The sequence below is a fragment of the Echeneis naucrates genome, chromosome 4, assembly GCF_900963305.1.
Source record: "Echeneis naucrates chromosome 4, fEcheNa1.1, whole genome shotgun sequence".
Lineage (NCBI taxonomy): Eukaryota > Metazoa > Chordata > Actinopteri > Carangiformes > Echeneidae > Echeneis > Echeneis naucrates.
Genome location: NC_042514.1, coordinates 22,213,758 through 22,240,860, shown reverse-complemented (window position 1 = coordinate 22,240,860; position 27,103 = coordinate 22,213,758). Strand labels below are relative to the sequence as shown.

At 41.2% G+C, this 27,103-nt stretch overlaps 1 protein-coding gene across 3 annotated transcripts in view; it reads left to right on the top strand.

Moving 5' to 3' along the window:
- Positions 1 to 26,356, top strand: part of LOC115041672 (1-phosphatidylinositol 4,5-bisphosphate phosphodiesterase gamma-1-like) — a 29,023-nt gene extending 2,667 nt beyond the window's left edge. For 2 of the 3 annotated variants that reach the window (XM_029499329.1, XM_029499328.1), the window contains 31 exons: positions 5,634 to 5,783; positions 6,366 to 6,459; positions 9,806 to 9,853; positions 11,212 to 11,296; positions 11,390 to 11,470; positions 12,255 to 12,289; positions 12,686 to 12,758; positions 12,838 to 12,933; positions 13,035 to 13,153; positions 13,538 to 13,623; positions 13,819 to 13,939; positions 14,067 to 14,235; positions 15,024 to 15,143; positions 15,251 to 15,358; positions 15,661 to 15,845; positions 16,588 to 16,788; positions 16,867 to 16,986; positions 17,076 to 17,259; positions 17,457 to 17,534; positions 17,878 to 17,981; positions 18,060 to 18,156; positions 18,228 to 18,294; positions 18,987 to 19,153; positions 19,251 to 19,347; positions 19,424 to 19,648; positions 20,285 to 20,430; positions 20,540 to 20,654; positions 20,747 to 20,908; positions 21,006 to 21,094; positions 21,974 to 22,158; positions 23,817 to 26,356. In XM_029499329.1, coding sequence (XP_029355189.1) covers positions 5,634 to 5,783; positions 6,366 to 6,459; positions 9,806 to 9,853; positions 11,212 to 11,296; positions 11,390 to 11,470; positions 12,255 to 12,289; positions 12,686 to 12,758; positions 12,838 to 12,933; positions 13,035 to 13,153; positions 13,538 to 13,623; positions 13,819 to 13,939; positions 14,067 to 14,235; positions 15,024 to 15,143; positions 15,251 to 15,358; positions 15,661 to 15,845; positions 16,588 to 16,788; positions 16,867 to 16,986; positions 17,076 to 17,259; positions 17,457 to 17,534; positions 17,878 to 17,981; positions 18,060 to 18,156; positions 18,228 to 18,294; positions 18,987 to 19,153; positions 19,251 to 19,347; positions 19,424 to 19,648; positions 20,285 to 20,430; positions 20,540 to 20,654; positions 20,747 to 20,908; positions 21,006 to 21,094; positions 21,974 to 22,158; positions 23,817 to 23,877 — 3,668 coding nt within the window. In that variant the 3' untranslated portion in view covers positions 23,878 to 26,356. Of the gene's footprint in view, positions 1 to 5,633; positions 5,784 to 6,365; positions 6,460 to 9,805; positions 9,854 to 11,211; positions 11,297 to 11,389; positions 11,471 to 12,254; positions 12,290 to 12,685; positions 12,759 to 12,837; positions 12,934 to 13,034; positions 13,154 to 13,537; positions 13,624 to 13,818; positions 13,940 to 14,066; positions 14,236 to 15,023; positions 15,144 to 15,250; positions 15,359 to 15,660; positions 15,846 to 16,587; positions 16,789 to 16,866; positions 16,987 to 17,075; positions 17,260 to 17,456; positions 17,535 to 17,877; positions 17,982 to 18,059; positions 18,157 to 18,227; positions 18,295 to 18,986; positions 19,154 to 19,250; positions 19,348 to 19,423; positions 19,649 to 20,284; positions 20,431 to 20,539; positions 20,655 to 20,746; positions 20,909 to 21,005; positions 21,095 to 21,973; positions 22,159 to 23,816 lie in introns of those variants that run through there. The other variant, XM_029499331.1, reaches the window with a different exon arrangement.
- The last annotated feature ends 747 nt before the right edge of the window (positions 26,357 to 27,103 follow it).

Below are 27,103 nucleotides of genomic sequence, written 5' to 3'. Positions count from 1 at the left end.
TTGTGCAGTTCCACTGACCAATCAGCAAACAGATAACTGGAACCATGACCCTCTTGGTTGGGTAAAATCTCGCAACCTGAACATCATAGAGCAAAACTCTTTGTAACTCAGAAAGGTTTGTGAGTCTGTAATTTGGGTGTACTGGCCATTAAAACATTACTTTTGGTTGTACCTGATGTTTTATCTGGGTGTATAGGTGCAACAATGACCCCATGTGGCACATTGCCATGGTAGACTGGGCTGAAGCGACTCAGGCCTGAGGCTGCTCTGCTCAAGAGTTCAGTAACAGTGGTGAACTTAAAGAAGCAGCCTGTTGTTGCTGTCTTGAATTGGGCCTGTCGGAGGACCATCAGCCTGTCTGGGGTGTGGAGGCTATTGTCTGTGCCTAGGATTTTTTTTTTTTTTTTTTTTGTGGCCTCGGTGAGGATTTATTCTATTGTCTGTTAGCAGCGAGAAAAGTTACAGCATTCACTGGCATGATAGAGTTTCCTTCTGTCTGCCATGTGTTATCCTAACTTCGACTTTATGATCGCACACTGACTCCACCCAAATTAGATAGAAATAGTTTCACAGAGAAGGTGCTCAGGTTTGTTTTTCCATGCCCAACTCTGGGTGACTCCTTTTGCTGTTAAAGGACATTTCGTCTTCTTCTGCGTCCCCTGTTCATTGTCAGGAAACATGGAAATCCATTAAGAACAATAAGATAAAGAGAAGACGCAACAGGCTGTTGATGTGTTTCGCTCCAGTGCATTTATGGCAAATATATATTTTTTTTAAAGTTCAGTTTGTTTCTGTACTTGCTGCATTTTTCAAACTGATGTTTTTCGCATATGTGCTATGAAGTTGCTGAGTGTTGAGCTCTTTACGTTTCTCCTGCTTTCCCTTCTACCCTTTATTCCTTTTCCATGAAAGCTGGTAGGGTAATGACCACTGCACACATGTGGGTGTTATTTCTGCTCAGGGAGCCTTGTCAATTATTTATCCATAATAATAAACCAAGTAAATGGCGCCTTTGCTAATCCAGCAGGCAGCGCATGCGAGTCTGAGCATGTAGGAAACCACTGCAGACACGTACACTGCTCATTCGCACCAAATCTGCACAATACCACACCGGTGGAAGTACTGCTTTCGACACACAACACACACACACACACACACTCGTACGCTTTCATAACCCACAAACGCCCCTTTACAAACAAGCTCCCTCTGGACAACCCACCAAGTACATTCCAGGAACTCAGTAGGTCTCTCCTCCAGTTTATCCCCCACAGCTCTATCTCTCAGCTGCCCACTTGTTTTCCCTCCTCCTCTTCGTCCGTGCGTCTCCATTTTCCTCCTCCAGCTGTTCACCTTAACACTCCTCTCATTTGCAGGACCCCCCCTCAGTTTCACTAAATAGCTCCTTTCTTTTGTTTCAGTTTCTTTTTGAACTTCAAGGTCATCCTTGATATTTTTTTTTTTTTTGGTCCTCTTCCCTGACCCCCTTGCTAGTCTCCCCCGCCTCCTCACACCTTCCCTTTCCTTCCTTTTGTTTTTGTTGATTACATTTTTTTTGTATTGTTCACTTGGGATTTGTGCAATTGTCAGATCAGTTTTGTTTTGTTTTTTAAATGAATGTTTGTAAACACTGGGTTCATTAAATCATGAGGCATAGGAAGTGTGGGGTTATCAGGGAGTGTCTCTTCCTGTCTCTGGTTGAAGGACTCAAAACAAAAGGCCCAACATCTTCTGCAGGAAGCAGAGACATGGACTACGAAAGAGGCCCTGGATGTCTCTGATACTCAACGTACATCATCACGTTTACATCAACAAGTTAATTAAAGTGGGACAGAAATGAACAATTGTTTCTATTTCTTCCAATAAAACAATTAGTTGTTGACTGTAAAACAGAATATTTACAAATGCATCCTATAATTTTTCCGAATATGTTTTTGTTTATAACTGATGGTAGTTAGTTTAAATAAGTTTTGTTTTGTTTTTGTTTTTTTTTTTTAGTTCACCATAACATAAGGAGGCGCTGGAATGGTGAAATGTTAAATATCTAAATTGGCATAAACAGTTAATTGATTATTAGCAGTTTTTCTGATAGTTTTTTTGCTCTGATATCAGCATCCACAACTCTCTAACCTTTTCTTTTTCATTCCTCATTCTCGCTCTTTGCATTTCTGTGATTTACTGTAAAACCTTCCTTGCCATCTGGCTGAGAGTGATGTCACTCGCTTTACCAGGAAGTTTGTTTCACTGAAAGCGAACTTGAATTATCAATGGCTGGTGGTTTCAGGTCAGCAGTGTGCACAACTTCTGCGACTGAACCTTCATTCAGTCTGAGCCATCTCTGGGTTGCAGGAAAAGAGCTCACAAGCTTCTCTGATGAAACGGGCATAAATGTAACTGTAATGGAGTCATTTCTGGTGTTTTATTTCTTGAGGTTGTTGACAGTATCTTACACTGTGATGTCTCACCAGTCAGCCCTCAGTGTCATCTCCCCTCCTGCTATGTTCAGCAGAGTTTACATCAGGCCATTCTCCAAAGAAATTCCCTGTCTTTATCTCAACCTTGTTTACAGCCTGGAACAAGGATTAAAGGCCACGGTGGGAGGAATTGTGCAGTGTGTGCGTGTGTGCATGCATGTGCGCATTCTGTTTCTGGATTTTCTGTACTCCTTATCTATCAGTGTTAGTGTGTGATGGAGTGAAATCGGTGGGGTGTGTTAAAGGAGTCGTGCAGAGAGAAGTGTCCAGACTAAATGGCAGGAAGTAATAAAAAGGAAGACAAGAGCAAAGAAAAATACAAGGTTTGGGGTTTTTTTAATAATAGTGTGAGGAGGAAAATGAGTCAGATTATCCGCACCCAATGGCCTTGTTATGCCTGGATATCATGCAGTACCAGCAGTTCAGTTTTCCAAAATAGTTGTTTAGATGCAGAAATATTGTTATGTAATTGTGATGGTGACAGTTCTTAGCTATGCATTAGAATTAAGCTGGTGACATAACAAAGGAGTATCTTCTACCACCTATTTTATTGGCAACTTGCAGCAAAATAAAAAAAACCAAACCTTTTTCCAGAAAGAATTTTTCTGATGAATCGCAGAATAAGGTTTATCCACTGAAAAGACCAAAACCATGAATGCATTGGTCTGTCTTTCAGTAATGCTCTGACTCTGATCCAAGCCCATTGGTTCCTACCACAGATGTTTGGCTCCCAAATTTATCCCCCTGAAAAAAAAGAAAAGGACCTCAGTAGTTCAGTAATTTTCTTAAACAGCTGGAACTTTGGCCTTTGTTGGGAACAATTTTTTCTTCCCTTTTTTTAGCAATGGGTTTTGTTTTATAGCTTATATCTTATATCTTGATTTATTTATACAAACAACACTAAGAGTTGGAATTCCTTGAATTAACTCATTCCTGTTGATGCATGCTGATATTGCTAATTTGAGTCTTGTATTATACTGTCCACTTCCTCCATTTGTCATCCCATTGTCATTTCCGTCATATTTGTGTCTTTCAACCAATTGACAGCCATCTTTTCTCTGTTCGTGACTCCATCCTCCTCCAGTTCCTTTTTTTTCACTCATGTCAACAGAATCTCTGTTTTCTCTATCTCTCTTTTCCTGCCATATCTTACCAATATCATATTTTTTTATGAAAGTTTGAAAGTTCTCCAGCTGACACAGCAAACACAGCTGTGTTTTTATGCTAATGAAGGGCACAAACCGGTTCAAGACTGTGGCTCATTTGATGTGTTTAATTATTTATGCAACCAGTGGCTTTTGATGGTCAGAGTTCCTTTTTTTAAATTTGTTTTTGAAAAGTGATTTGTTGGGGGAAAAAAGAATATCTCCAAAGTCTGTCTTTAAGGTGTCAGGAAGTTTTTTGGACCACAGACTGTTTTAGATTAGATTCCACTTTATTTTCATTGTGCACACGTATAAATCCTATGAAATGCATCTAACCAGAAGTGCAGAAGAATAGTATTATTTACAGAAAAGTGCAGGTATAAGTCACTGTTCTGCTTATCAGGGAATTAGCTCAGAAACTTGAAAGAAAGCAGGTCATCTCTGGGTGAGAAGTCAGACAGTTTCAATTACGTGTAGCCGCCCCATCTCCCACTCAGTAAAATGTGGACACGTTCCATCTGAGGATAATGGCATTCTCTCTTAATCTCATGCCAAACGTGATGCCTGTCATCTCCACATGCAGGAGAGTCAGATAGGAACCAGATTTCTCTTCTTGGCCCTTTGATTTGGGATTATATACAACCTGCTGAGGGTGGCTTGCATTAACTCTGGTTAAAAAAACAGCAACAGGCTTGGATTGTTCCCTCTTTGTCCTCCTGTTGGACTGATAATGTTTTCACAGTGAAAATGTTGAAATCAAACAACTTTCCACTATTTCTGTTTTCAATTGGCTGGAGTTTGGAAGAAAAGAGCATCCAGCCTCATGAGAGTCCCTATGTGTGTGCATTATGTTGGAATTGGTGTATGAGTGCCACTATGAGTTTGTGTTTACATATATTTGCCCAAGACATGTGTTATGTCAATACGCCAGAATTTTCTTTGTGGGTGTGTCGACTGGTCCAAGTGTCAAAGTGGAGTCCAGAGTTGACTTCATCGTCTGTGGTCAGTCACCTGACCTACCGTTTACATGCTACACAGGTTATTATTTTATGTATATATTGGTCACTAAACTGCAGGAAACTTGCCACAACTGCAGATTAGAACCATTTGGAGCTTATACCTGTCGACATACAAGCCTACCATCTCAAGATTTGTTCAAATCAAGTTTGGGCACACAAACATATTCTTGTGGAACTCCTTACTGTTTGACAAAATTAAATACTAAAAAAAAAGCACAAAGTAGCTACATTTGTGCTGAAACTCCAAACATGATGATTGTTACTGATAAATCAAATATTCAAATAAAATATTCCTTAGAAATCTAAATATTGAGATAGAGCCTTTTGCAGGTCTACCTTTACACAGTATTGGACTTTCAATCCCATAATATACAAAACAAGGAAGGTTGTGCCATTTCATGAATATAAATAGAGCTACAGTTTACAAAACCTTTTTTCGTCTGATGGTGAGAAACAACTGAAGATTTTGTAAGCACCTTTAAATCTGTGGTAAATGTGTTGTGACTCATGTATTTTGACAATAGCTGGCTTTTTATTTTTTAGAAAAGTGACTTCAGAGTTATCCAGGAGCAGACTGAAGGGGATTGGTAACATTTTAAGGCACTTTTATGGCTCCAGCTCAGTTTTATGTCCTTAAAGTGACTTGTTCCGTCAGAGGTTTCTACAAGTTTAAGGTTTTGTGAATCTCCTTCCAAATAAATGTGAAGAAAACTTGGAGAAAGCAGCTGTTTGTTTGGCTCCTGCTGCTGAAAAACCTCTGTAGACATTAAGTAGCATCCTGCCACCGACAGCTGAAATGTGTGTGTGTGTGTGTGTGTGTTCGTTCTCTGGGCTCTTACACACACAGTCCATTTGTTAAGGTCTCCAGCAGCAGACTTATGTGTGTCAAAGTGTGATTCATGGCAGTGAATATTTGTGTTCATGCAACACGATCTCCATCTCTCCTTCCTTCCTTCCTCCTTCCATCCCTATCTCCTGCCCTCACTCCCTCCCTCCAGTCGACATACGAGAGATCCAGGAGCTGCGGTTGGGGAAGAGTTCACGTGATTTCGAGCGGTACCCGGAGGAGGCCCGTAAACTGGACTCTGCACTCTGCTTCATTGTGCTCTACGGCCTGGAGTTCCGCCTCAAGACGCTCAGCGTGGCTGGTCAGTGTGCGCACATCCTGCACTGTGTGCTGTGCATGTCTGTCTGTGTGTTCTTTCTGGGGGTTGAACAACTCAACATCCCTGTTTCATTTGACCGAAATCTGATCATCTAATATAATAATTCAAAGCGTCATCTGTCTTTTATTTTCCTCTTAAATGTCCCATGAAAAGAGCAAAAACAACACCAATGTGTTCATTTCTAACCACTTCTCTGATGTTCCTGAGCACATAGTTTTATATTTAAAAATAATACATTATTTTACATTTATATTACATTTTGTTCAGGGCTAGTTTCTGTTGCAGATTAATCCAGGCTTGGCGCTGTAGTGGGGTAAATGGAAAAATAAAAGAGTATCACAATTCTCATCCTTTAAAGGATAAGTGCATCATTATTGGTCTGGTGACTGCTCAGGTCACTTCGATTAGAGACTGATTATCTATTTTTATGTCCGGATGTCAGTGCATTTGTTTGCAGAAAAATTTGATGACCACAATGAAAGGCACTATCTCTGTTGCTTTATGCCAGGAGTCTTCTCCCAGATCATGACCTTTTCTCTCTCTTTGTTCTGTGACTTTTTGCAGCCTTCAGCGAAGAGGAGGTGAACATGTGGATCACTGGCCTCAAATCACTGATGGCTAGTACTCAGAGAGCACCTGCGCCGCAGCAGACAGACAGGTAAGACTTGTGGACATGAATCTTTAATATATTCGTTTTGATTATCAAAAAACAATTAGAATTGTGCATAATGAGTACTTAAGTGGTCACTGAGATGAGAGAAGTGAGACACCTTTTAGCCCCACCCATGCAGAGGCAGATTTATGGGCGTAGAAATGCTTGGTGGCTCATTATAAACACCCCCTTTCTCCCTTCACACCGGAGGTTACATCTGGTTCGGGACAGCAGTTATCCAGATGTGAGGAGCTGATGTGGTTAGCTCTCTAAAAGTTCAGCGGCATTGAGCAGTAACTGAAATTCACCTCGTCCATCACATGTGGCCCTTTAAGCCTCCAACACTGAGGAGTTTCAAAAGAAGTTAATGAAAATTTTCATTAATTGTGTCTTTCAAAACAAAGTTACAGATGGATAAATTGAGATTTGTAAGCCACAGGATTTAGGTTTAGCCAGTTCTCACATGAACCAAAATGCATCACATTAACCCTTTAATGTCCTCACTAAGGAAAAATCTAATCAAATCAAATCAGATTTATTTGTATAGCGCCAAACCATAACAAAGTTACATCAAAGCACTTTACATATAGAGCAGGTCGAGACCAAACTCTTTATAAAATGATTTAAAGAGACCCAACAGATCCCCTGATGAGCAAGTACTTTGCGACAATGGCAAGGAAAAACTTCCTTTAAGAGACAGAAACCTTGAGCAAAACCAGGCTCAGGGGGGGCGGCCATCTGCCTCGACCGGTTGGGTTGAGAGTGGGAGAAAGAGAGGGAGATATTCAAAACAGGTGTAGGCAGGAACATGATGCTGCATGGAGATCATGGAGATGATGCTGTAGTGCGGAGTTCATGAGGATAAGGGAGCAGCAGGCGTTGCAGGAACATGGGATGGCGATGAGTCACCACCTGCAGGATGAGGACAGGGAGAGAGGAGAGGAGCTGGGAGAGACAGAGACTTTGGGAAAACATGGTTAGTAAACGCAGTACACATGCTTAGAACTGGGAGAAACGGGGATTTCTAAGAAGCATGGTTATTGTCAGCGCATGCAATGGGGGGGTGGGGGGGTGCTCAGTCCTTCCCCCAGCAGCATAGCTAAAGAGTAGATGGACTTTAACTTTTTAACTATAAGCTCTGTCATACAGGAAAGTTTTAAGCCTGATCTTGAAAGTTACTAAAGAGTCCGCCCCCGGACCGATACTGGAAGTTGGTTCCATAGAAGAGGAGCCTGATAACTGAACGATCTGCCTCCAGATTTACTCTTGGAGACTCTAGGAACCACAAGTAAACCTCCATCTAGAGAGCAGAGTGGCCCGCTAGGACAGTAAGGAACTATGAGCTCTCTGAGATATGATGGAGCTTGGCCATTAAGAGCTTTATATGTTAACAGAAGGATTTTAAATTCTACTCTATATTTTACTGGCAGCCAATGAAGAGCAGCTAACAGGAGAGATATGATCTCTTTTCCTAGTTCCTGTTAATATTCATGCAGCAGCATTCTGAAATAACTGAAGGCCTTTCAGAGATTTGTTTGGACATCCAGATAGTAATGAGTTACAGTAGTCCAGCCTAGAAGTTACAAATGCATGGACTAGTTTTTCTGCATCATCCTGAGAGAGGATTTTCCTAATGTTTCTCAGGTGGAAGAAAGCTGCCCTACTGACTTGTTTTATGTGAGAGACAAAGGACATGTCTTGGTCAAAGGTTGCTCCAAGGTTTCTAACAGTGGAGCTGGAAGCCAAAGTGATGCCATCTACACTGATTAGATGATTAGCTTTCGTTTCTCTGAGGTGCTTAGGGCCGAGTACAATAACTTCAGGCAACCTTAGGCAAAAAAGCAATTGAAAAATAATTTCTTAGCATTTTTTATTTCCTTGGGGCAATAATAACAAAAAAAAAAAATAAAATAAAGTTTTTAAAATATAGGCCTCTACAAAACAGTTGAGCAGGACATTAAAAAGTTAAGTGCCTGAGGATATTAACAAGCATCACTAAGATATTTGTTTGGTGTATTTATAATGCAGCTGCCACTCTCCTAGACCGACCTATGTGCAATTAAAGTGATATCTGCTTCCATCAGAAGAAGCAGCGTCCTGGAGAGGAAGTCTCTGGTCAGGAGGAAAGGACAAATATTTGTTTAGGGATGAAAATATTTACTCCAGATGAATGTGCGGAGGCAGGTCTTGGCTTCCATGGTGAAGAGCTGGAGAACAGAGAGAGGTTGTGAGGGCGTGTGGGTGAAAGACAAGAGTTTGGTTGTGTGTGTTATATGTTTGGAAATGGTCAACGGAAATGAAAATGGCTAATTTCGGCTGTTTATGGCGGTTGTGTAAAGTGTTTGTGCGGCAGGGGGTATAATCAGCTTTTTACAGGACTTTAAAAATACAGACACATTTTAATACTTCTTATTTTCAGCCTCTAAATCTAATAATCCTGCAGCTTTTGTATTAACCCTGTTAACCCTTTAACTACTAAAAATAATGTACTGGACCCATCATGCTGTTTAGCTTTTATTACATGTGGAAAGTAGAAGCTACTTGGCCTAGCTGTCTGAAGTTAGCGCAGAATGGACTGAATGTTATTTCAACACCTGTAGAGTCAGCGGCTCCCACACACACTCCCTCAATGGTCTGTGCAGTCTGTATTATAGAGCGGAGGCTGTCCATCTGAGTGCTGGATCAGTTTCTGTTCTCAGTCTACATGGCTGTCAGACTTAGTCAGTGATCTAGATCAGAGTCTTTGTATGGAAAGTTGGAGGTTTTATTTCAGGCACTACCTGTTTCTGGAGGGAAAAGTCTCTTTAATTTTCCCATAAATACTACAGCGAGTCAACAATCACATTTTAGTAGCAGCCATTTTTAACACACTCTGTGTTCATTCATGCATTCATTTTCAACTACTTATCTGTTTCTGGGTCAAGGCGGCTGCCAGAGCCCTAATCCCAGCTCATTCTGGGTGAGGGCGAGGTACACCCTGGACAAGTCACCAGTCCATCACAGGGCCAACACACAGAGACAAACAGAGACCACTCACGTTCACTCAGACCTATGGACAATTTAGAGTCACCAGTTAACCCAAACATGATGTCTTTGGACAGTGGGAGGAAACCCACGCAGGCACCAGGAGAGAATGTTAAATCTGGGGGGATCCGAACCCCCAACCTTCTTGTTGTGAGGCAACAGTGTGAACCACTATGCTGCCATGCTGCCCCTCTTAATGTAAATTGCACATTGAATTGCCCTTTATATGAATTACGCTTTATAAATAAACTTGCCTTGCCTGCCATAAAAAAACAGCTTCACCTAGGTAGTTGGACTTTCATTATTTTCCTCCATCCTCCCCCTGTAGGTGGCTGAGGAAACAGTTTGAAGTCATGGACAGGAACCATGAGGGCAGGTGGGTGAGTCGCCGCCAACACGTCAAACCTCCCTTCCCTTTTTTTTCTTTTCTTTCTTTTTTTTACAGCAGCCTGTAATGAATGCTTGTTGGGTCGGACCCGTCACAGCCGGTGGGTGGAAAGGTCATACCAGATCCAGATGTCATTAAAGAGCTTGTTACCCCCCTGCTACCCTGTCAGGAATCTGCCCTGACCCTAACGTGTCGACACACACACAATCAGTCATTTTCTCTCTAATGCTCATATTAATGAGTCCAGGCTTCTGTTTGGGTGGAAGCTGCTCCAGGACAAACAACCTGCCCCTGCCTGATAAGGAGCAGGAAGTGATGCGATGGGCTGGGAGAGGGCAACTTCCTGTCTCTTGTGAAAATAGTAACATTAGCTAGACAGGGAAAAGGGAGGAGGGACGGATCAGACCTTGCACTGATGGCCATTGGTCGTTGACCCCAAAAAGATCTTCTCTGCCTCAGATTCACGGAAATGCAGATTTCAAAATGTCTATTTTGAAGACCTCTAATCTGTGTCAGCCTTGAAAATGTAGTGTGAAAGTTGGAGGAAAAACGGCTCAGTCTCTGCGCCAACTGTCTTGGTTAGCCCCATCTGTGGCTAAAGTTCATGTAACATGACTGAAAGCTTCCAAACATCAACAAAGTGCATGTGCTTACTTCTGTTTCGAAAGGTTGAGAAATGCTCAACTAGGTCAATGCCGTTTCAACACAGTCTCAGGTGTAAAGAGAGTCAGAGGCTTTTGGAAAAATATTTTTAAAATATTAAGATATTTATTCTTATAGCTTTTTTTAAACCTATTTTTTGTAATTGGCTCTGACAGGTTATACATGCACAAGCACTATTACTAGAGGAAACCATTTTCTACGCAGGAACAGGATTTGACTCATGTTTAACTACTCAAAAGAATGAATAAATCAAATCATCATTTGTCAAAAGAATCAGATCAAAGAGTAAACTGGACATTCTGGGATTTTGTTATCAAACGGTGGTCTTGTTGGGGACTATTTTCCGCAGAGGTTTAATCCATTCTTGGTGCTCTAGTGAATATTCCCTCCTTTGCTTTTAAAAGGCAAATTTTCTTTCCACTGACTCCTTTTACTTTTATTGAGTACAAACTGAAAATCTTCTTGTTCATTTCAAACACATTTAAAACTTTACACTGATGCTAATACTTCAAACGGCACAGCGCCCCCTCCTGGTGAAAAGTCAAACATAATTGACTTTCTCAGAGAAATTCTCCATATATAGTTGTTGCCTCTCCATTGTTTGCTCAGTCAACCTTCAGTGTCAGACAGTTGCTGCTTCAGTTTGTCTGACGCTTTCTTCTTCTTCATTTTCTTGTTTCCAGTATCACAATAAAGGACGTGAAAACTCTGCTGCCTCAGATCAACTACAGAGTCCCCAACATGCGTTTCCTCAAAGACAAGCTCCAGGTGAGGGCAGAGTAAAATCACTTTAAGGCCACTCATGTCACCCATCTTTGCCCCTGTGAGGTTTTCTGACGTTGCCTTGTGTCACACTGACAGGAAGTGGAGGCCAGGAGTGACCTGTCGTACCCTAACTTTGCACAGCTGTACAGGACACTAATGTTTGATGCACAGAAGAGTGTGAGTGCCTGTGTTTGGTTTTCCACTAAAACCCACACACTTGCACTGATAGACACTATTAGAATGTTGGAAGACGTACTTAAATCTTCTTCTAATGAAAGACAGTCAACATCCAGAGCTCTGCATGTTTCCAAAGAAAACACATGTATTAATGTCTGGCTTGTGCAGCCACATCTGATCACATTAATGCAAAAAACCTGATTTATATCATCACCATCAATGATATTAAAGGGATACCAGCGTTCATAGAGATGTTATCGTGTAATCTGTATAACAATAAATAGTTATTTGATTTGGATAAAAAAACACAATCCACTCTCCATGTAAATGAAGGCTTCATTTAGGATAAGAGTCCAAATTTCTAATGTGCATGACCATTAACTAAATAAGTGTTAGTCATCCACAAGTTTTGTGTGAAGTGTGATTCATTCAGTCATTCTGGGTTTATTACCACAGTAATTCCTTCATCCTACAGCAAAATCACCTTTACACGTCCAGGAAACCTGAGGAAGATTAATTTCAGGATTTCCATAAACAAACTTCAATAAGACTGATTGTAAAATCTTAAATCTACATCGGTTTCTCCTGTCTTCAGATACTAGCAGTGGAGATGGTCTCCAAAATAAAATACCACCTTAAAATTGCCTTTAGGTACAGCATTTGAGTAGTTTCACCAGCACGTTGCGCATTCCCACTGCTGCACTCACACCACACGTTACTGTTTTATGCTTCACTGGCTCCCCCCCACCTGTCCATCACATGGTTCCTCCCCTTCTGTTCCCAGATTATTGAGCAACTGGAGCTCTCCTTCCCTCTGCGGTGAGTCTTTCCACCTCCACCTCTGTCACACCTCCTTGTCTTTCTCCTCCTCACGTCTCCCTTACTGTTGTCACCCCAGCTATCCAGGGTATTTTTTAAAATACACTCTGATTGTCAATGTCCCACGGAAAGATTTGGCATTCTGGAAAGTAAAGCATTTCCATGTGTTTTTCCCATTTTAATGGAACTTTAATGCTTTTTTTTTTCCTTGGCTCTTTTGTTAATGTTATGGGACATTAACCCAAAAAATGGCATAATTAGATTTGGCGCATGCAGAGTAATCAGGTTACCAGCCAGTCAGAGAAGTGTACATTAGTGTGCCTGCTTTCTTGCATAATTGTCTTGAAATTTCTCTCCACTTGCCGTCTGACATCTTGAAAATTGTTGTGTTTGTAGAAACGTTGACAGGCCAGAGCTCTGTCAGATCTCTCTCTACGACTTCCAGAAGTTTTTACAGATGGACCAGAAGGTACTGAGCAAGTTCAGCCCAACCCCAGAAAAAGTTCTCAAAAAGAAAGGTTCAAGAAAACTCCTTTGTATTCACTCAGGAGTCCTGGGCGTCGGATCTGAGCCGGGCCAGAGAGTTTCTCATGGGGTACATGAGGGGGGGACCGCAGCCTGAGCCCATGCTACAACTGGATGAGGTGCCATGATAATGCGAGCACACATATACACAAAAATGGAAACAAATTGAGCAGATTGTTGTCTTACCTTACAGTCTGATCACATGACTCTGTTTTCTTAGTTCCTGACCTTCCTGTTCTCCAAAGAAAACTCCATATGTGATCCCGGACTCTCACCTGTCATTCACGACGACATGAAGCGACCTCTGTCCCAGTACTGGATCTCCTCCTCACACAACACGTATGCCTCATAATTTGTCTTTACTGTCTGGGTGTCTCCATATAATCAGATCTTGTTGTATGAAAAGGAGATTGATATGCTCTTATTCTGATATTTGTGATTCCAAGACTCACTCAGCATTTTAGAAAATCTGATTACTTGCTGTTTTAGAAACAAGTGGTATTGACTTAGTTTATCTTAGCCTAGCTTAGCTCGGCTAATCTTTTTTATTGGAAGTAGAACTGAAAACAAAAAGCCAATAAATCAAAATAAATCATTCAGCAATTTATCAAACATCAATTTGTCTAAAGTTTTGCTCAAGCAAAAACAGGAAATAAAATTAAAGATAAGTAATAGCAGATTGGTGTTACAGTGAACATTTTCCCTTGTGGTCATTTTTCCCAGCTACCTGACAGGGGACCAGTTTTCCAGTGAATCATCTCTAGAAGCCTATGCCCGCTGCCTGAGGATGGGCTGCCGCTGCATCGAACGTAAGAAGAAACTGAATTTGGGGGCAGTGCATGAAGTTTTGATTTTACGGTGCACTGTTTTTGCACCATAAAATATTTTTGATGCACATCCCAGTGTTGCTCTATCAATGTCTTAGTATTTAGCTGAATCAGTGCAGCTTCTTCTGTGCATCTAACAGCTGGACAGCAAACTTGAGCTGTGTTTTGTGATGTTAGTGGACTGCTGGGATGGGCCCGATGACCTGCCAATCATCTATCACGGCCACACCCTCACCTCCAAGATCAAATTCCTGGACGTGTTGCACACTATCAAAGAACACGCCTTTGTCACATCTGAGTGAGTGCTTTATCTTGACCTCGATAATAACCTTAACCTTCGGTCACCTTCAGCCATTATGTATGGAGATGATCCAGTTGATCTAGGCAGAGAGGTCACAAACCAACTAGGCATTGTGTTTGTGCAGGTATCCTGTGATCCTGTCCATCGAGGACCACTGCAGCGTGGTCCAACAGAGGAACATGGCCACACACTTTAAAAAGGTGTTTGGAGATCTGCTGCTAACCAAGCCGGTTGATAACAACGCAGAAGAGCTCCCTTCTCCTTACCAGCTCCGCAGGAAGATCCTCATTAAGGTGCGTGCGCACGCACACACACACACACACACACGCGCGCGCGCACACCCCCATACACACACACACTTGCTGTTTGCTGCACAGGAAATCAGGTTTACATTTCAAGGTAGAGGCAAACTCGTCCCATTTGTGAAGCTCCAAGAAATTGAACCTGAAGCGTTTTCGAAGGCTAGCCAAGCTGCTCCTTCTTCAAATTGTGTCGAACTCACACTCAGGATGTAAATGCCATTTATGAACTTTCTTAACTGCCTGGATGTGTTGTTAATCCACGGAGATGATTTACAAGGTTCATTATTTGTCCATTAAAGTTAAATTTTTTAATTTGTTGGAAAATTTTTGTATTTTACTAACTCATTATTTATTTCAGGTCTGAAACTTTTCCAATCATCATCTATAAATATATCAATAATGCAAAAGAATAAAACAAATCACAATTTGGTATTCAGAGGTCAAGGTCTGTGTAAACTGATCATGAATTCATACACTATTTATGACACAATTTAACTAAAAGGTGTATAAGGATGAAATGAAAGGACACTTTGTATCCGCAAGGTCAAACGTCCACTTCACTGTGAAATGAGAAGGCTCTGCAAATTATACTTTGGCCATTAATCACCACTGTAGCTCAGGACAAGGAGGTTGTGACCATATTTCACTCTAAGCTAATGAACACAATGGTGAAGCAGTGATTCTAGTTATGTAACTTTTCTTGAAAATTTATGTCTGACATGGTAACATGTAGGTTAGCTGAAGATCAAGCTGTCTCAATCTTTGTTATCATGTCACAGCACAAAAAGCTGGTGGAGGGGACCCTGTATGAGGAGGTGACGTCAGCCAGCTATTCTGAAAATGACATCAGCAACTCACTGAAGAACGGCATCCTGTACCTCGAAGACCCCATCGACCATGTGAGTGTGTACCGAGTGTATAGTTGTGTGTGTGTGTGTGTGTGTGTGTGTGTGTGTGTGTGTTGATAATGCATTGATCCTAACTGAATTGTGTCTCTGATCTACAGACCTGGACTCCACATTACTTCGTCCTGACCAGTAATAAGATCTATTACTCAGAGGAGACGTCCCACTACCAGACAGCTGATGAAGAGGATGATGATGAAGGAAAAGTGGTAAGGAGATGATAATGATGACGATGATAGCAGTAAGAGAAAGTAAGAATATGATGGTTAATATAATAAGCAGGTTAAGTTCATGCTGACTCTCAACAGGTATTCTTGGAAGTAACACGACTAATTATCCCTTCTTCCATGACTTGTGGGAGGAATATCCTTTTAACTAACAAACTGGACTGAAAACTACATTGTAGATTAGCTCATCCTCAAATGATGTATTGAAGATGATGAATTGAGGATGTCTGTCAGTATAAAAGTATCTGTATGTGCTTCAACATCTCCTCTCTGCTATGCGTCAGGAGTGTAACAACAACGAGCAGCACTGTGCAGAGCGATGGTTCCATGGGAAACTGGGCGGCGGTCGAGACGGCCGGCAGGTGGCTGAGAAGCTGCTGCAGGAGTACTGTGAGGGTGGGGCCAAAGATGGCACCTTCCTGGTCAGAGAGAGTGAGACGTTTGTCGGGGACTACACCCTCTCCTTCTGGTCAGTAACAATAGGAAATTACCTTAAAGGTCCATACAGAGTAAAGGCTACTCACCTGCACTGACACTGATGGCTTTTGGTTCTTAAAACTAAAAACATAACTTCTTAAGGAAATTAAATGTACAGATAAAACACTGGACTTAAAATTTGGACCTTTAAAGTGAATGCAGTTGCATCTCTTTTTTTTTAAGAGTTAGAGAAGACAATGATTTCGAAGAATTTCAAAATATGATGATCACAGCTGTAAGCAGTATAGCAATGTGGCTCTCAGCTCTTACGTATACTAACAAAGACAAGAAAAACAGTTTACAGAGTAAAACTGTTTCAGCACAATAAGGCACCAGGGACATTCATACTGCTTGCCCCAGCTGATGAGCAGAACAGGTAAAAAAAAAAGAAATAAGAAAAGAAGCCGTTTAAAAGTAATTAAGTCTCGCAACACATTAAGAATGTCATGCTTTAGTCATTTAGTTCAGTTTTATTTTACAGAATAACATAAAAAAACTAGGAAAATTAAAAAAAAAGATCCAAAAATGTAGGAATGACTTTGTTAGTTTCACTAATTTCGATTAGGAAATTTTAGTGAATATCATATAACATCCACATAAGTCATTCCTCACATTGATCTACCTATTTGGTTCCTTCATTATTTGGTAAATATTGGCCTCAGCCACAGTTATCCTTACTCCAACACAGCTGCACCAACGCGTTTGCCGACTAACTCCTGGTCCTCCTCATGCAGGCGCTCTGGTCGAGTGCAGCACTGCAGGATCCACTCACGTCAGGAGTCTGGCTCCACCCATTTCTACCTGACAGATAACCTGGTTTTCGACAGCCTCTACCGCCTCATCTGCCACTACAGAGACACGCCACTGCGCTGCAATGAGTTTGAGATGAGGCTAGGCAACCCCGTGCCTCAGCCCAATGCACATGAGAGCAGGGAGTGAGTGATGAACGCCTGTAAATCTCATTCACTAATCTGACAAAGATCAGACGCTGACTTGTATGTTGTGTTTTCCAGGTGGTACCACTCCAGTCTGTCCCGCGTTCAGGCCGAACACATGCTCATGCGTGTTCCAAAGGACGGAGCTTTCTTGGTGCGAAAGAGGAGTGAGCACAGCTCCTATGCCATCTCCTTCAGGTGGGGGATGGACACATGCTTTAGTAGGGAGTGCAATTCCTCTAGTTTCTGCTGGGTGTGAAAACAGTTGCATGTCTGTCTGCCCACAGGGCAGAGGGGAAGATTAAGCACTGCCGTATCCAGCAGGAGGGGCGACTCTTCATGCTCGGCAGCTCGGCAGAGTTTGAGAGTCTGGTGGATCTGGTGAGCTACTACGAGAAACATCCTCTTTACCGCAAGATGAGGCTGCGCTACCCCATCAATGAGGACACGCTGGACCGAATGGGCACCACGGTCAGCTAAACATGCACATCCACGGACACACACACTAAGAACACAGTGTTTCCAGTCACCATTTAACTTTAGAAAACTTTGAAAACCCTTAGATTTATGATTAACAATCTGAAAATCACTTTTATATATATATATATATATATATATATATACACACACACAAAGGCCCAGAAGTAAACTTGTTATTTATCTTCCAGGAGCTTGATTACGGGGCACTGTATGAAGTTCGCACGCCGCATTTCTACGTGGAGGCCAATAAGATGCCGACAGCTCGGGTGAGTGAGAAACCTTTTTAAGCCACTACAAATGAGAGAGAAAGTCAGATGGAACAAAGTTTGGGATGATAATGATTCATTTGTAAAGTTCAGTTTGAAAGATCATTCCAAAACAATAAGAATGTGTGATAGAAGAATACAAAAAACATTTCAACTAAATCGATTGTTGCTGGCAGCAGCGCGTGTTGATTTTGGCTCTTTGACAGCAACACGCAGACTGTAGTATTTTTCACCGGGATTGCCTATTTAGAAGATGCTCTAATTATTTATCTCCTTCACTCCAGGCCTGTTTGAGAATATTTCACAGTTGTGCTGAAGTAAACATGCTCCTGATGTGTTTCAGTGTACAGTCAAAGCACTGTATGATTACCGGGCCCAGAGGGAGGACGAGCTGTGCTTCCCCAAACAGGCACTCATCCTCAACGTGGACAAGCAGGAGGGTGGCTGGTGAGTGAGTGCCCGTCACTTCCTGTGCGTGTTTGATTGCTCACACAAGCTCCTTGTTTACCTCTGGGGTCTCTTTAGGTGGCGAGGCGACTATGGTGGAAAGAAGCAGCTGTGGTTTCCCGCGAACTACGTGATGGAGGTGCCCAGCTCTCCTACAAGAGAGCTGGACGAAGTGGTGAGTCTGGTGTGATGCATCATGGTCTTACTGGTCTGAAGTCGGCCGTCTTCATTGCTGTCTATCCTCAGTCCACAGAGAACAGTCCCCTGGGTACGTTCCTCAAGGGCTTCATCGACGTCCCCAGCTGCCACATTGGTGAGTCCAGTGAAACAAAGAGGGGAGCAGTTTCCTTTAGTTAGGTGTCATTTACCAGGCAAATTAAAGGTTGTTTGTGCAATATCTAGTGGCCCAGTGAAAGTGGTTACTTGACAACAGATTAAGTGTTACCCCACTACTTTCTTGGTTGGTTTCCAGTCACTGTGGCTGATAAGTGAGCTACAGTCAATTATCTTTTTTATTCATCCGCACCACAGTTAACACACCTTCATTCTGCCCTTTGGCAGCACATGTGTTTCCACGACAATTCCACATTCAGTCCTGTACCCCTGTAAATTACTTCAGGTAGGAACCAAAAGTGCTCCACACTGAAGGGGGGGTTTTAATACACAATTTACTTGTTAATGTACCAAATGTAATGAACCTCTTCAACGAAAACAGAAAGAACATTTTGTAGCATGAGGTTACAGAAGTCAGTGGAGGAGAGGAGAACCAGCTGTGAGTCAAGCCAGAGTTCCAGCTTGTGGTCGTTTTACTGCATTTCTTGGAGCCTTTTGAAATAAATAGAGGTTTCTTCAGTGCAGAAAACAAAGAGAGAGGCTCTGAACACACCAATTGCATGTAGCGGTCGTGACCTAATTCTCTACTCAGGACACCGGCTAATTTACAGCTTCCCTCTCGGGCCAAGCTCTCTCCCCTGACCTCGACCTCCCTCCTACTTTTTTGTCCAGTGGTCCATAAAGATGGGAAGAACTCAAGGCTGTATGTGTTCACCATCCACTCGCAGCATCTCTCCTCTCACCCGGTCCAGACGCTGGACGTAGCTGCAGACAGCATGGAGGATCTGAGCAGCTGGGTTGGAAAGATCAGAGAGGCTGCACAGAACGCCGACGCTCGGGTTGGTATGACGCACAGAAGTACAAAATGTTTACAAGCAATCTCCATATTGTTGTCACCTCTGGGTTGTTGTTGTTGTCTCATTTACACGGTGATAGATGCAGGAGGAAAAGCAGATGGAGAGGAGGAAAAAGATTGCGGTGGAGTTGTCGGAACTGGTGGTTTACTGCAGACCTGTCCCCTTCAATGAAGACAGTACGAACCAAACTGCACCTTTCACTGTCTCCGTGTGTGTTTGAGTGTCTCATTGTCTCTTGAATGCCATTTGCAGAGATCGGGACAGAGAGAGCGTGCTATCGGGACATGTCTTCCTTCCCAGAGACAAAGGCAGAGAAGTTTGCAACCCGAGGCAGAGGGAAGCGCTTCCTGCAGTACAACCGACGCCAGCTTTCCAGAGTTTACCCCCGAGGACAGAGACTGGACTCGTCCAACTATGACCCGCTGCCCATGTGGCTCTGCGGCTCCCAGCTGGTTGCACTCAATTTCCAGACCCCAGGTCAGTGTGTTAATATGTGGCAGACAGATCACAAGAGGTCAAGGGTTCTGGATCTGTACAGTGAAGCCAAAGCTGTAGATCTTTAAACCATCATCCTATTTTATGACCCCACCGTTTGTAAAGAAATCTAATTGTATTGAAGACTATGGGAAAAATGTCCCTCTTTCTCCGTTTATCTAGCCTAATGAGTTTCAAGTCTTCAAGACATGATGTTAATTTTTTAAATGATGGTCCCATTTAGAGGAAAATGGACCATAAATAGATTTAGGGGCTTGATTAGGGGGACAGCGCTACTGCGTGATTGACAGACACCCAATCAGGATACAGCGCAGAGCAGTCCCGATCCACCCTTCCCAAATAACCTATTTTAAAAAAAAAGTTCATGACGGTAATATTACAAACTGGAGTCCCAATTATACATATATTCTATGTAGAAATACATGTGAGTTTTTTTTTTACAATGCATTTATTAAACTGCTATTTGGCTGATCAAGAGAAATGAACACAGTGGTGACCAAACACACAAGATTTCATTTAGGACATAGTATGAACCTGAGGTTCTGGTCTGAATGATTCTTGACTTCGCACTGATGGTTCAGTCCTGAACTAGGTTGTCCATCCAATGTCCATCTGCAGATAAACCCATGCAGCTGAACCAGGCCTTGTTCATGCTGGGAGGGAGCAGTGGCTATGTCCCCCAGCCCGACATCATGAGGGGCGATGCCTTTGACCCTTTCGACAAGGACACATTGCATGTGGAGCCAATCACCATCCAGTTACAGGTCTGATTGATTACAGAGAGAGCAAGAAAAAATACTGGAAATCAAATTTGTTGAAACAGTTGTGACATCCCCAGGACTGCCTCTTGTATTCAACCTTTCCTGCTTGCAGGTACTGGGGGCTCGTCACCTGCCTAAAAATGGCCGCAGCATTGTCTGCCCCTTTGTGGAGGTGGAGATCTGTGGAGCTGACTATGACAGCTGCAAGTGCAAAACAGACGTTGTTGGTAAGACACCCTAAAACCACAGCAGGGCTCGTGCTGTTTAAATCGGTGTTGCACTGGAAGTCCTAGCAGTCTGTTTGTCTCTGCCTTCACAGCTGACAACGGTCTAAATCCTGTTTGGGTGCAGAGGCAATTTGTGTTTGACATTCATAACCCTACCTTCTCCTTCCTGCGCTTCACCGTCTTCGAGGAAGACATGTTCAGTGACCCCAACTTCCTGGCACAGGCAACCTATCCTGTCCGTCTACTACGAACAGGTGAGGGTTCATTCATCGCCTGAACACAAGGCTGAGGTCAGAAGTTCTTTGAGTTTTGGATTTTGTGTCTGATTGTCAAATATTGTTGTGCTATCAGGCTATAGGAGCGTCCCACTGAGAAACAGCTACAGCGAGGAGCTGGAGTTGGCATCACTTCTAGTCCACATTGAGATTGTCAACGCAAAGGTACAACTATAAATTTGATCAATTATCAGTCATGGTTCAAATTAGTATTAGAATATCATTAAGAATTATTTTATTTTATACATCACTTTATATCACAGTATAAAAAACAAACAGACACCACCCCACCCCCTTAAACTAAGGAAATTAGCTTGTATAAAATTATTTCTCTTTACTTAACTAAAATGAAAATTTCCTTTGAGGATGATTTTAGTGCTGTAATTCATGTTTTGTTTTTTGTTTTTGTTTTTTTCAAAAATTTTCAGTGTTTATAATGATGAAATTCTGAATGCGACAAAAAAAAATTATAATCAGTTTTTCAAACCATTTTATTATTTTATATTAATATCATATTTTATATTATTTGTATGTTGCTTCGGAATTAGTAAATGTTTCAATTTTATCAATATATTATATGCATATACTAAATTTGTATTTATCTAATGTAAAAAAAAAAACAATGACACTTTATTATGAATAATTTAATATTACCGTTTTAAGTCATGTGAAGTAAGTGAATAGTGATTTTATTGATTTTAGCTAAACCAAATACTTTTAGAATTTGTAAAATTTGCATGGTGTCATCATTTTTAAATAGAAATATAAAGTATTCAAAATATAAGTTTCAGATTTATGTGTTTATAATCGTATAGTTGTTCCGACATGTTTATTTTTCTATGTTTGATTCACTGTTTTACTTTTCAGCAAAGTGTCTCATTTTGAGTCTTTTTTTTTCTTAATAATTTGCAAGGCTCAATTTTGCTGAACAATAACACAGTGTGATTATCACATCCAGTGAAACGGCAGATCATACTGAACTATCGGCAGCCTGATTCTGACTCACACTCTGTCCTCTGCTCTTCATCCTTACTGCGGCTGCAGGACGAAGACGATGAGAACTTGTACACGTCCATCCAGCTGCTGCGGGATCGAACCAGCGAGCTGTCCAATCAGGTTTCCATCCTGGAGCGGTCGGGCTCTGCGGATCTCAGCTACCAGCAGAGTCTGGAAGAGCTCAGAGCAGCCCAGGACCAGCTCAGCGAGCTTGTAGAGGCTCGAAACCGAAGGTTCAAATCACAAACATCTGCTTCAATACATACATAAGTTGGATCTGTTGTGGCAGAAAGAGGTGGAAAAAGAGGAATCAGATGGTTGAGACACAGGTGTCAGATGGGGAATCTCATAATCCATATAGTCAGAGACAAAAAACCAACTGTACATGTGGCATGCCTTCTTATACCTAAGACAGGCTACGTGTGTGTATTGTGTGGATAGCATTCACCCTTATCTTAAACCTCAGCCATGGTGATTACACAACACTGTGTGTGTGTGTGTGCGTGTGTGTGTGTGTGTGTGTGGTGTAGTTCTCTTTCCTGAATTCACCCAACAGGAGATTAGTTATCAATTTTGATGGAATTTTTCCAAATTCTCAAATATATATAATTTCCTCTTTAATATAATTAATATAAAGATTAAAACAAAACAACTTTTTTTTACCATTTGTGAACATTTTATAGACTCAAGAAATTTTCTGAAGAAATAATAACAAAAATGCACAATAATGCCAATAATACATAGTTTTAGTGAAGTCATTCATTCCTTCATCTTCTAACACTTATCTGTTTCAGAGCCGCATGGTATGGTAATAAATTAATTTAAGCACCAAAAAATCTGAGGAGCCACTTGAGAGCAGAAAGAGTGGGCTCTTTTTAGTGAGCCGTGCCACAAGAACCAACTCTGTATACAGAGCTGGAATTCCCATCACTGATATGAACTTTGAGCGATCTAGGTATACGGCGATTGGTCCAGACGTACTACATGCAACACCGCCATTTTTAATAAACCAGTTTTCAGCACAATAATAAAAAACACAATAATGGGAAGTCGTTTACTCTAAGCACTGGTATCCAAATTTCTATATCTGCTAGTGCTTCAAACTGTCCCCAACTCCACCAGCATCACTAAAATACTGATGCATCGGTCACAGCGGTAGTTGTAGGTTTACATTTGATACTTTAACTGCACATCCCCAAAGTCACAGGTTGCTGGAGTTAATTTCAGCTCACACTGGGCGAGGGCAGGTTACACCCTGGACAGGTCGCCAGTCTAACACAGGGCCAACACACAGACGAACAAACACTTGTATGCACACTCAGACCTACAGACAATTTAGAGTCACCAGCTAACCCAAACATGATGTCTCTGGACTGTGAAACCCACGCAAGCACGGGGAGAACATACAAACTGCACAGAAAGGTCCCAGGCCCAGGAACTGAACCAATGACCTTCTTGTTGTGGGGCAACAGTAGTAATCACTAGTCACTATGCTGCTGTGCAGTGAATGTCTAAAAATAATATATCTATCCATGTGTGGATCTAATTTGAGATCACAGAGCAGCAGCCAATACCCATGTTTCAGATCCTGGAGAATTTCCATGATTTATTTACACATTGACAATCAAAATTATTGCACATTTATTTAATGACAATGGCCATTTTTTGCCAAAATTTTAGATTGTAATGTACCTTAAAATACTGCCTTTATACTCTTAAATTTATTTACCTCCATATCTGTTATTTGTTGTAGAGCCTCATCACAAAATGCATTTGCTGTGTGAACATTTCTTCATCTGGAGCTGAAAAAAAAAAAAAATGTCCACACACAAACCATAAGTGTTAATAACTGTAGCATAAAAAGTGATACGCTTTTCCTTTTCTTTGCCAGGCTGATGGAGAAGAAGAAGAGGGAGAAGCTGAGGCAGCAAGTGGCAACAAAGCGCAGTTGATCATCTGTCTACCAGAGAATGATCAGCTTAAACACAAACTGCGCCTGACACTTGCTGTGCTGTGGCAGCCGGAGAGAAAAATTTGGCCTTCTGCAGCAGCGACATGCAATCCCTACACGACTGATGTAAAAAATGTGTTCCTTCACTATAAGATGTAATCCTTCAGCCATGTGCTGGACGAACAGCGGAGGAACAAGGGAGAGTGTGAATGACAAACAGAAGCATCTCATGAACTAAAAAACTAAGCTATAAAAACAATCAGGCTGAAACACATTAAGAATGAACTGATGTTTAGGACACAAGACAGACAGGACATTAGTAACTTTTTGTTGTTCAATTAGAACATATATTCTATACATTTTTAAGCTAATATTTGAGTTAATATCAAAAACCTGATGGTTTTCTTTGTCATAAATGACACTAAACTGAATCTGTGACTGCTGATCAAACAAAACAAAGCCACTGAACAAACTGTCACATCTGGTGCGGGTAAAAACGCATGTTTCACAGTTTTCCTGACATTTAATTGACCAAACGGAGTTTAGATGAAAAAGAATAAGCAGTAGATTAATTTGCTATGAAAATAATAACCCAAAAAAACAAACAAATAAATCCCTCTTGAACCGGATTTAGCCTCTTGACAAGTTTAGGAAATGCAAAAGGTTGGTACAAAGTGCAGCCAAACAATAAAAAAATAATATTATAAAATAAAATTAGATTAACCATCAGATTTGCTTTTAAAGTGTTTCAGGCTTCAGTGAGAAAAACAGGATTAAAGGGAGATGAAATCTCAGGTTACGCAAATGGAAGAAATAAAAAACCTTGACACTTGGATGGAAAAAAGGGGGAAGTGGGCACACGTAGCAAAAAGGAAATATAACGTATGTGCCTTTGTCTTCACACTTGGGTTTGTTACTATAAAGTTTCAGAGAGTAAAAGACTGACTGCTTTCTCTACAACTGGAATTGTGGCCCTTTAAGGGAAAACTACTAACAAACTGGAGGAGGAATCAGACCACTACTCATTAAATGGGTTCAAGACCAAGTATTTTTGTGGGTGACAATGTGAACTTTGCCCCTCCCCCAGGTAACAGAGGCTTCTTGTCCCACCTGGGAGTGCACAAAACTGGACAAACTGTGTTGAAAAAGTCCTCACCAAACTGCAACGACGAGGTCTTTTATTACTTCTTCAAAGGGCTCTTAATATATGTATACTACCTTCAAACAGAGGCATGAAAACAGGGAGCAGGGGAGGAGCAGAGAGAACCCCCACCACCACCCGGATGTCACCTGCACACAGTTTTACTGAATGCACACACAGACACACATGAGAAACAAAGGGCTATTCACAGAAAAATAGCAAAGAATTATCTTGATGGACTCCTGTCATCTGGCTCAAATGAAAGATTGTGGTTCAACTGGTCCAGGATCTGCCAAAATCATCTTTGATTCGAGCCACTGCATGCTATCATATTTAATAACCCCTACTCTGTAGCTACATCATCTCCCCATCCCCGTTGATTTTCTCTCTGTATATAACTTTTATTTATCAGACGGGCACAGAGCCTGTTTTCATAGATCACTAGAAGAAGGATAATGGACTTCAGATTGAAGATACTGTAACTTTATGTAGAAATTGATATTGTGTACTTGGCTCCCTTTAAATGTCCCCATAGACGCAAAACTCTCTCTCTGTCCCTATGCTGCAGATGCACTGGGTAGGAACTTCTATGCAAAGGTTGTTGGCCTATAGCCATTGTGTATTAGGCAAATTGTTGTTTTCTCTGTATCTATGCTAACTGTCCAGTATTATTACTCTGCATTACGAATCATGTGCAAGTTTCCATTTAATAAAGCTCTTTTATGTATGCCAGCCTGTCAGTATGAGACCCCACGACGCCTGTCAAATTTATACGCTGGTCTTTGCTAATGATAAGTAGCATTGTTTCTTAGTGATCCTGAGTCAGTTACCAAAATTCACTCAATTTGTAAATAATTTTTTTTCATCTGTTCCCACACTTGATGCTGCATTGCAGACTCTACAGGAGTGACGACGCACAGGAATTGAATAGGATTCTGTGTACACACACATATGTCTAATTACATCACCAATCTTACATATGTGCGAAATTACACACTGAAATTCACATTATTAAGGGCAAAAGTTTGCCCCTGAAATTTAGTATAGTATGTAAATTTGTGAGTTGAAGCAAAAAGAAAAAAAATTGTTTGTGATTTAGGTAATCATAATCAGTTAAAGATTGAGTGAAAATCTGTGTTTGCACTGAATTTGAAGACATTTCATGTTCCAGTAAGGACCGACAACGTCAAGCCATTAGGTTTCTGATCCTGAGTGTCACTAATTAATGATTATTAATCATCTATAATTACTCAAGACCCATTTCAGGAGTGAGATTAAAGTCAATACAATCATTTATTAGTGGATTGGCTGGGAAAGACAGAGAAACTTTATTATTCCCCTGAGGCGGCAGCTAAGTGTTGATTAGTGTTGATTCAGGTTTAGATTTAGAGAATGTATCATATTGTGATTATAATTGGAAATAGTTTTTTCTGAATAAAAAATATCTTTGCTGGGTCTTGTACCAAAATGATGATTTATTGTCTGCCATAAGGCTTATAAGTGCTAACAATCTTTAAACAGCCTTGCCCAAATCCAAATTTGATTATGTTTTAGTTAGTTGTTCAGCCTTTCCATCGGGGTCACAGTGTAACCAGACCAAAGTGCCCATATGTACATGGATGCTGCTTTTTTTCACTGGATTAAAACCAGTTTAGTGTGGTTGTAGTGAATTATTCACACCCCAGAGCAGAAAATTAACTCCAGTTTGCATCTCATAATCTGAGCTGATGGAAACCATCTTTCCCAAAGTAAAATTGACTAACATCTGTAAAACTTAATGACTGACATGAGGCACATTAAATTCTTCCTCAAACAGCCTTTTTGAAAAAGTAATTTATCCTTGAGGACATTATACATCCAAGCTAGATTTGCGCTCTAACTACTCTTATTGAACAGTGCAGGGGGTGCACTAAGTTTGTGAAAGGCATATATTCCAGGAGTAATAAATGTCCATCTTATTTAATGTTATTAATGGAAAATATAATCAAGATTTTGTTTGCATAAGTGCCAAAATATATAACATTTTTTAATGTCTATTCTGACAGACGTGGTTTAAATTAACTATAATGCAAATCCTGAGCAATTC